The following is a 9,218-nucleotide window of genomic DNA, read 5'->3' on the forward strand; positions in this document are numbered from 1 at the left end:
TCTGGTAACACGTCTTACCTAAAACATACAACACCATGGATGCTTGTACAAGTGATTCTAGAAGAAGAGAAGGATACGGAAAATATCTCTCTTATCTTGGACAAAATCCTCCCACCTAAAAGATCAGCAAGAAGATTATACTAAGTTCCTTTCTTAAGATTATGGGCTTACTATTATTAAACATAATTAACATTAGAACCTTCCAAGTAGTACCAACTCCCAAGCAATACTATGTACTCTATGTGTGTATGACAGCAATCCAAACAAAAAGAAATCCAATTACACATCATTTTAAGTTTAAGACAGTCTGAAAGCATATATTTCCAGTTTACCAACGGAGTGTCATATCCATAGCCTATGCAACATTCAACATTGCACAGCGATTCATGTTGTTCGTGTTTGAATTACAGCCTAAAAGTGAAGGACATACCAATACAACCTTTAGCCTGAAGCATACTCAGAGTAACAGTAAGTTCCATTATCATGGGAGTAAAGGTTGTTCATCTATAGCTACTATTCACAAATATGATTACAGGATTTATTAACACAGAGAACACTAAAAAGGGCATTTCGATCCGCTTAAGGAACCAGCATAATCTTCAGCTTCATAAAATTATATACAATGTACATTATTTGAATTCTGCAAATCTGCATGAACTAATACCAAACAAGTTATTAAAGGAATTGACACAAAAGAAATTGCAGTTTTACATTTCTACCAAAGGAATTGACTTAGAAAATTAGTACCGATTAGCTGTTGTAAAAAGAGGTATTCATTTACCTGTCATGCCCAGTTTCTCTTAGCCCGAAGTTGGGTGAGTTTGTCCCTCCATTGAGCTGCCAGAACAGCACAACCATGAGAGAACCAAAAAAAATAATTAGAGGGCTTTAAAGGTATTCATTTCAGAAGATGAAATGTATCAAGCAGGGTAAGCTTATTAATATAACAAAGAGAAGCCTATGCTAAATTTCTTCAAGTATAAAAGCTAGTCTCAGATGAGACTGAGACATGCTGTATGTCAACCCGCAACAACATAATAAATCACTTTACAAGTGCTCCGTATATAGGAGTCAAATTAAGTTTTTGCTCATGAAAGTTGGTGAAAGCAAAGTCAATTTAAGAGCTTAGGCATGTAAAAATTAGAGTTCTGAGATCTTGTAGCACCAACTCACCAAGGTATCAACAATCAACACATATGACATGTAAACACATTTAGTGTGTTCTAAGGCTGTGAATTTTGTTAAAAAGCTCCCTGTACATTCTTCTTATGTTACACACTTACACAGCACAGGGTTAGCTTCCACCTAAATTTATGTGCAGTTGAAAATGTGGAGCTAGTTACAAACAGATGTACTAACAGAGGAACTCTGATACACAAATAGATGGGATAAAAGGCAATCATCATACCTGCTTCTTGATAACGCTCCTCACAAGCAGCATTAAGCATGTTGCGCAGCAGGTTAAATTCTGTTGTTTCTATACATGGCTGACCATTAGGCCTGGATCAGGGCCCAGAAAAATTAATACACAGTTTGTGCTCCACAGAATAAATCAAAGTATAAAAAACCATATCCCACACTGATTGATACATCATTACATACAAATTACGAAGTATGCATCAAAAAAGCCAAGAAATTTAGTAGTGCTCTTCTACTGTAATGCCACAAACCTCATGGTAGAGCACATTTTGCAGAACAAACATGTGCTTGCTTAAGTGAACCTCAAAGCATAAAATAGATTTTTGAAAAAAAAAAATGTTTTCTTGTAGAACCTTGATATTCTCTATTATTCCAATTTCATTCATTCGGCAATTTTTCTTGATAAATTGCCCAAAATAAATTAAAAAATAAACACTACATAGTAGAAGAAGTATATTTCACAAACATAAGTTTACTCTTTCATCTCATCTTAAGTAGGTATGAGATACGATGATATAACGTCCTCCAATCCACCTCAAACCATAATAATATGACTAATTTAAGGGAATTTGGGTCTTTGTTATTAGTTTAAGGAACATGGCTCCCCCCTAAAAAACTTTTTTCTATTCACCCAAAATAAATAAATAAAAATTTTAAAAAAAAAAAATATCAGTCGACATAAGTTTAATTGGTAGGATATCAGTTTTGATCAATATGAGGGTTTTTTTAGTTAAATCAGTTTTAATTGGTACAATTCAGCTTAAATCATTAATTTCATACCAAAAAAAAAAAAAAAAAAAAAAAAAAAAACAGTTCAAACAGCAAAATTCAGTAGAAATAATTTAAGTTCGGGAAAAATAAGGTGAAAGAGAAGTAGGGTCTAAGAGACAGCCAGGTGTTATTACTTTGATGGATTGTGTCTAAGCTGTTCAGCTATGTTACTCAGACTCTTCATTTACCTCAGGTACCCGTGTCGGACCTTCGACACTCGGACATGGGTATGACACTTGGACACTTTATTTTAGTTTCAAAATCATAGATTTTTTTTCACAAAATAGCCGAGTCAGACACTTGGACACGTATCCGTGTTGGACACGGGTACCCGAGTCCGACTAACATAGCTGTTAAGCTCATTGCAACAACTTCAAGAGTAGATGGACAAAAGTAAAATTTGTGCATGCAATGAAACTGGGACAATACAGTGTTTGTTTCCATAATATAACCAGTTATTAAGCTCAATGAACTCTAGTCCATAGCCAAAGAGAAGGGCCCTGAACCTGAGCCAAAATGATACGGAAAATAACCTACCGATCCAATTCCGTGAATGACATGACATCTGATGCAAGGCCCACATTTATCGTCTTTGGAGATTCAACTATCTTCATACCATCACTTTGAGCCAGGTTCCTGTTTACTTGTATAGGCACCTGTGTAGATACAGATAAGCTTCAGAGTAAAGCTTAAAAGCTAATTAGCTTATAAAGGTTTGACACACTATGTGATATGTATGTTTTAATCGGATTTGCCTGTACATAACACTACATATTCTTGCTCAAAGAGATCTTTGTAGTGAAAAGTCAATAACTTTACATTAGTTGACTGACTTCTTTTAATATAATATAAATTTCTTCCTTCTCAACAGAAAGCATGTTGTAGTAGATGATGTGTTAGAAGCGGTAGGTCAACTTTCTAGTGTTGATATATAGTAAGAGCTCAATACTACAGAATATTATACTCCATATTACTTAGCTCATTTTATAAAATGGTCAAACCAACAGTTGGACCGTTGGGGAAGCATATACATCAACATCAACGTTGAGTAAATCCATTATAGCGTACGAGGAAACCAAATTAAAAATCAGGGTATCAGATCATAGGTGCATCAGACTTTTTTCCTTGCCAGAAACAATGCAAACAATATTGTGTGTGTTGCTTAACAGAAACTATTTACAGAAGGTCCAATAATGTGAAGACAAGTTGAGATATCAATACAATACATCATAGCATAAAAGATAGGCATAACACTGATATCAGTAAGCTAAAATTATATAGATCCGAAATCTGAAGTTCTGAACTGATATACCAAGGATATCAGGCAACTAGCACTGAACCTAAGCAAAAAGTAACAAAAGAATCCAGTAGTTGGCAAGATTCCAAAATCAGAATCTTTCAAATAGTGCTCAGAAGGCAGTACAAAAGGGTAATGTTACTTTTTTTTCCATGGCTAAACAAAAAGATAGCATCCCAAAGGCTCCAGAAGAGTGACTAAATTGGAAGAAAATGTATGTACCTTGCATCTTACAGCAATATTAATTGCATCTGAAGGTCGAAGGTCAAAACTGATACATTCATCTTCATTATCAACCTATATCAATGACTTTCCACGATTAATTCATTATTCTTCACTAGAAAGAGTAAACTATAAATGTAAACATAATCATATACATGCCTTTGTGAGATATAACTGAGCAAAATATGCTTCATGGACTCTCTTAGTTACACGGACAAGTTTGACCTGCAAAAATGCATCTAAGAAATATGCTTTGTGGGGTTTAAAAGATAGAATTTCACTTTCCACCAAATAACTAAACGGGGAGAAGATATTTATATAACCCACTTACTACATATCCCATCTTCTCAATCATTTCCTTCATAATCTGATACATTGTTGGCCTAGCCTGCACATTTCATCAGAACATTTGTGATTAAACTAAAATAACCATAACTGCTGTAGCTGATTAACTTCACAACAAAACTGAGTTGCATTGAAGAATAGACACATACAATATGTACATTACGGATAGCAGCCATGAGCAACACACTAGGCATCTCCACTGCAAGAACACATAATTTGGACAGCTATCAAATTGATTTAACAGAATTTAAAGAATGCATAGATCTGTTAGCAAAGAGGTCTATGTACATACAAACAATTATTGGTAGAAGAAGACCCGTTCCATCTTCCATTTTAAGCACAATGGCCGGATGAGGTGCATAATCTGGAAGGTGGCCACCTTGAGGGCTGTTATGGACACATTTTAAGAACCTGCCATCTCTCATCTTAATTGTGAAACCATCTGAACCACTTTTCACCTCAACTACAATAAAGCAATACAAAAATACTGATTAATAGTATGCTCAAAATAATACGTGAAGAAATCTCAATCTAGAAACAGGCAACACATTATTCACCAAAGCATCAATAAGGAAGGCATGCAGAATTGACTTTTTTATATACTGTATTTACAGCTTCAAGTGCATCTGGAATACAACAAAGGTGAAAAATTAGATATGACAAGAGAATGCAAGTTAGCTCTCCATTTACATAATTTACTGATATTCTAAGAAAATATGTTTATAACCCTTCTCCCACAATAATCCAACGGTCCAATGAATTGATAATGGTTACAAAAGAGACAGAAAGTGAGAGACTACTGATTAATACTCAGTCGTAAGAAAACAAGCTTGTGCATAGAGCTATTAGCTGCACATTAAAAGACATTCAGCACAATGATAGGCTCATACTATCCTTTGGCACTTTTGAAAGTTAAAAAGCAAGATACATTGTAGTACCTATAGACGAAAACCAGACACAAATTAGCAAGCAAGAATACCAAAGTATAAGATGAATTAATAAAGTTTATATACCCCACTTATGGGATTAAGGCTTTGATTGATTGATTTAATGAATTTTATATAAGACCATTACTATGCCAACAATCAATCTCGTGAAATGGTAATGAGAGTACATCCTACCAGCTTCAATTACACTGGAGTTGACATAATCCTCATCATTTTCCTTTTCTGCTCTGTTACCACTTCCATTGGAAGACGAACTAAAAGTGCAATGAACTGTACCAAACCTTCGGATATTAATTGGGCGCGTAAGCATGCTCGCATTAGTAGATCGTTGACGTACACTTTTATAACCCCAAAATGCACTTCTGAACATGGCATCCTTCATCAAAGAGACACTAATTGGTGCTTGGTAAACACCGACCTGCTTAGCACGAATTGTAGGGCAAACGACTGGTCCGTGTAATGACCCCATCTCCTACTTCCAAGTCCTGATATCAACAACCGTCCCAACAATTTTACTACATGAACAAGTTTATTATAACTTACAAGTAACCAAAAAGTATTCATGACTAAACCAGTAAACTATCATCAGAAATTTCGCCAACAATTAACCATTTCCTACTCAACTTAAGCTAGCAACTAGCAAGATAAGACATAGCCGAATCTTGATAACTACTTCATAAAACACAAAATAGATTTCCCACTTAGTACTATTTCAAAGCTTTCCAGAAAAAAAAAAATGTTCCTTCATTTTACTATACTACTACAACAACTAAGTTTTCACACTTTTTATAGTGATACCCTTCTGGACCACAAGTCTGATACACAATCTTTTACAGAAAAACAGCCAACAAAACAGTGAATACTCATCACTTATAACCCACAAAGGCAACAACATACTTCATGCAATAAGCAATATTATTCAATCAATTACAACTCCCATGTGAATTAAAAGTCTCGGGGATGATACCCAAGACCTAGGATCAAATCCATCTACATCACTGACTTTTATGGCTCCCTACAAACCAAAGGTCCAAAGTAGAAACATAGTAACAAGAGAAGCTTAATCATCTATATCCCATCAAGCATAATTGATAATAGTGCAAATTTTGGACATAAAAAACTTCAACTTTCTATTTATTTCCTAAATATTTTCTAATATTCACTTATTTTTAACCTGTTGTTGCAAATTAGTCAATTAAATCAAATTACAAAATATGGATAAATTGTTCAGATTCCAGCATCAAACCTGTTAAAAAAGAGAAGCTTTGAAGGAATCTGGGAATTTTATGACGATCAAAGAGCGTGAGATTCTTCTATTTAAGACCTCAACGATCAATTTCCTGTAAAAAAAACAATAACCCAATTTCGAAAAATTCTAAAATTGAAAAGGGTGTTAGATCATACTGTAGTCAGTGGTAAGAAATTGGGAAATTTTGATGGGACCATGAGAACAAAATTAAGGCTATTATTTGAAGAGTGAAATTAAAATCGAAAAAAAAAATGGAATCAAAGTGGAGAAAGGTGGGTTTTTTTAAGAATGGACCGACGAAAATTAATCAAGCAAAGTAGATAAAATTGGATAAGAGATTCCTCGGCCCCCTTTTTTTTATTTTTTTTTTCTTGGGAAGATATTTTTATATTTCCTTATATAGAGGACACAAATGAAGAATTATCTGTTTTTCAAGTTTAATTTGCTCAATGACACTTTGCACCCTCAATAATTGTTGACAATAATGGAATGGTAATTGTGTTGACTTGTAAATAGACGAACAAAAAAAATCGTGAAGGTTGAGGTCTAGTTGGGACTAATTTTATCCGACAGAAATATGAGTTGTGTTGACTTATAGGTTTAGATGATCTAGCTCTACAAAACTTGTTCCAAGAGATCTATAATGAGAATGACTCGTTGTAATGTTATTGAAGAAATTACACTTTTAAAAAAGGAAAATAATTATTTGAGTATAAATGGTTTTATTATTCTTTAAATCTTCTACTTTTTGTTAAAAAAAAAAAAAAAAATCTACTCTATCCATAATTTTATTTGATGGTTGGCCGAAGTGCCGAACAAATTACAATATCATTTTTTTTTTAGGAAAAATTACAATATCATCTTATGTTGTCTGGTTGAAAATTAGAAAAAAAAAAAGTTTTTTTTTTCCTCTCAAAAGCTTCATGCTCTAAGAAATGAAACATATTGCTTGGTTGACAATAATGATAGGTAAGCTTTTAATACGATCAGAAAATTTCAATTAAATAGAAGACACTCCTTCAATTGTAATTTATAGGATTTTGCAAGAAATAAAATCTCGTACCGTATCTTTTTCAATCAAACAACTCTATAAAAATAAACCACCTTATTAGTTCTTATACTCTATATTTAGGCTGACCAAACAAGCACTAGATTTTAGATGATAATGATAATTAACAAATAGCAAACATAGTTTTTTTAATATCAAAGCGAGACACTTATCAGTTGCATAATGTTCTTCAAAAAAATATGACCAACTCAATATTAGAATTAGGGGTGGCAATTCGGGTCAGCAGGTCGGGTTCGGGTCAGATTACGGGTTATGCTTAGAAACTATAAAAAATTGTGCAAAACTTAATATTATTACGAAAATATGAAATTTGGGTTAATTCGGGTTGTTTGGGTCGGGTTCGGATTTTTCTCAGTAACTTCGGATCGGGTTCGAATCGGGTTATCGAGTCGGGTTAGGGATTACCATCTCTAATTAGAATGAGATAGCATTTAAAACTACAAATAATGTTCTCAACATATTAAATAAAAAAAGTTTTAATCTATAAACAAAAATTTAGACCAAAGCTTCGTTTCTTTAATGAGTTGAGAACAGTCATTAGTATGTTTGTTTACGCCATCTCAAAAATATTTATAAATCGTGATGTATGGATTTTGTCTAAGTGATCATTTGCAAGGGTAAATAGGTCATTTATGAAATACAAGTTGGTATAATAATTAATGAGTTTGGATAAACGTAAGCAGAGGAAGACAGAAATGGGCCCAGTTTCCGGCGGTGAGAGGAAGAGAGGATAATCAGCATACAACAGATTACGTCTTGCCACGTCTACTATTCTTTCAGGCTACTTGGATTCCCCGCTTTGGAGGATTTGGGTTCATTTTTCGGTTGTGCTAATATATCTCTATCTCGAGAGTTATTATGTACATTCAGATGTACCGTACATTCGGAGTTATTTGCTCATTCAATCAACAAATGGGTAAAATATTATTTGTTCATGTAATTAACCCCGGATATACGATATACCCGAATGTATATATAACAAATTTTACCTTTACACAACCTACTCAAAATGAGCTTATCTTTACGTATTTTAGGAACGAGCAAATTTTTGCCCCTTTTTTCTCGAAACAATCCTTTACCAATTGTACCCTTTTTCTTATAATTTTTTTTTTTTTTTTGAAAAAGGAAATGGGTCAATTTTGTTCATGGGTGGAGGTGGTGGTGATCATGGACTCATGGTTGTTTCCATGGGGAAGGGTGGTGAGGTGGGAGGAGATAGATTAAGAAAAAAAAAAAGGTGAAAAAAGAATTTAACTAGTTAAACATGTACTTTTTTTTTTTAGTTTAACTTTTGCAGTATTCACATGTCATGTTTGATTTAATTTTTTTGCTATTATAAAATAAATAGATGTTATTATATAATATATCATTAGATTCGTGTTTGCTAATTAGGGTTTCAATTTAACAATCAAATTGTTCTCTCTAAAAACCTAGGCACCTAATCTATTTATAATCCTATTATAATTAGACTAGGTTAAGAAGCCCATAAACCCTCCAAACCAACTTATATGGCCGGCCACCTAGGGAATGGGGCCCATCGTGGGCCTCGTCCTCTAATGCTTGATCTAGGCCCTTTGTGTGACCTCATAGGATCCGTCTAATTGGGCTTTGGCTAATTTTACTGACCTAAAGATCGTTAGTACCTCTAGCTATGATATAACGACGACCCAAATGAACGAACTTAATTATCTCTATAATTTGATCCATTTATATATCTAGTAATTGCACTTGAAGAAGACATAAATCCTTCATAACTACATACAAGATATTTTCATTTCCTTCTCTTTTCTCTTTCCTCCTCTTCCTCTCTTTCTTTCTCATTAACAACATACAAAATTTGTGGTTGATATGTTTTCATTAACAACAACAAATTCACATTTCCTTCTCTCTCCTCTTTCC

At 33.7% G+C, this 9,218-nt stretch overlaps 1 protein-coding gene across 3 annotated transcripts; it reads right to left on the reverse strand.

Annotated features, from left to right (window-relative positions):
* Window positions 1-312: 312 nt before the first annotated feature.
* LOC110702217 (bifunctional nuclease 1-like) lies at window positions 313-6,647 on the reverse strand. 3 transcript variants are annotated; one of them, XM_021879919.1, is made up of 11 exons: window positions 6,248-6,646; window positions 5,176-5,486; window positions 4,347-4,517; window positions 4,204-4,253; window positions 4,041-4,097; window positions 3,869-3,934; window positions 3,710-3,784; window positions 2,728-2,846; window positions 1,409-1,500; window positions 782-837; window positions 313-648 (listed from the first exon to the last, which is right to left on the reverse strand). In XM_021879919.1, exons 2-10 carry the CDS (start codon window positions 5,468-5,470, stop codon window positions 785-787), a joined length of 978 nt encoding a protein of 325 aa, XP_021735611.1. In that variant the 5' UTR covers window positions 5,471-5,486; window positions 6,248-6,646; the 3' UTR covers window positions 313-648; window positions 782-784. The 3 variants fall into 3 exon arrangements, with proteins under 3 accessions (XP_021735611.1, XP_021735610.1, XP_021735612.1); XM_021879918.1 differs by having other exon boundaries at window positions 313-657; XM_021879920.1 differs by lacking the exons at window positions 313-648; window positions 782-837 and adding an exon at window positions 867-1,305 and having other exon boundaries at window positions 6,248-6,647.
* Between the last annotated feature and the right edge of the window lie 2,571 nt (window positions 6,648-9,218).

The sequence above is a fragment of the Chenopodium quinoa genome, unplaced genomic scaffold (genome assembly GCF_001683475.1).
Source record: "Chenopodium quinoa cultivar QQ74 unplaced genomic scaffold, ASM168347v1, whole genome shotgun sequence".
In the NCBI taxonomy this organism is placed as follows: Eukaryota; Viridiplantae; Streptophyta; class Magnoliopsida; order Caryophyllales; family Amaranthaceae; genus Chenopodium; species Chenopodium quinoa.

What these genes read in the sequence shown, in the direction of transcription:
- LOC110702217 (XM_021879919.1), bottom strand. Translation starts at nt 5,470, where the DNA reads ATGGGGTCATTACACGGACCAGTCGTTTGCCCTACAATTCGTGCTAAG. An exon ending in CTCCAGTGTAATTGAAGCTG is followed by an intron (nt 4,518 to 5,175) that starts GTAGGATGTACT and finishes GCTTTATTGTAG; the next exon opens with TTGAGGTGAAAAGTGGTTCA. An exon ending in TCTTCTACCAATAATTGTTT is followed by an intron (nt 4,254 to 4,346) that starts GTATGTACATAG and finishes GTGTTCTTGCAG; the next exon opens with TGGAGATGCCTAGTGTGTTG.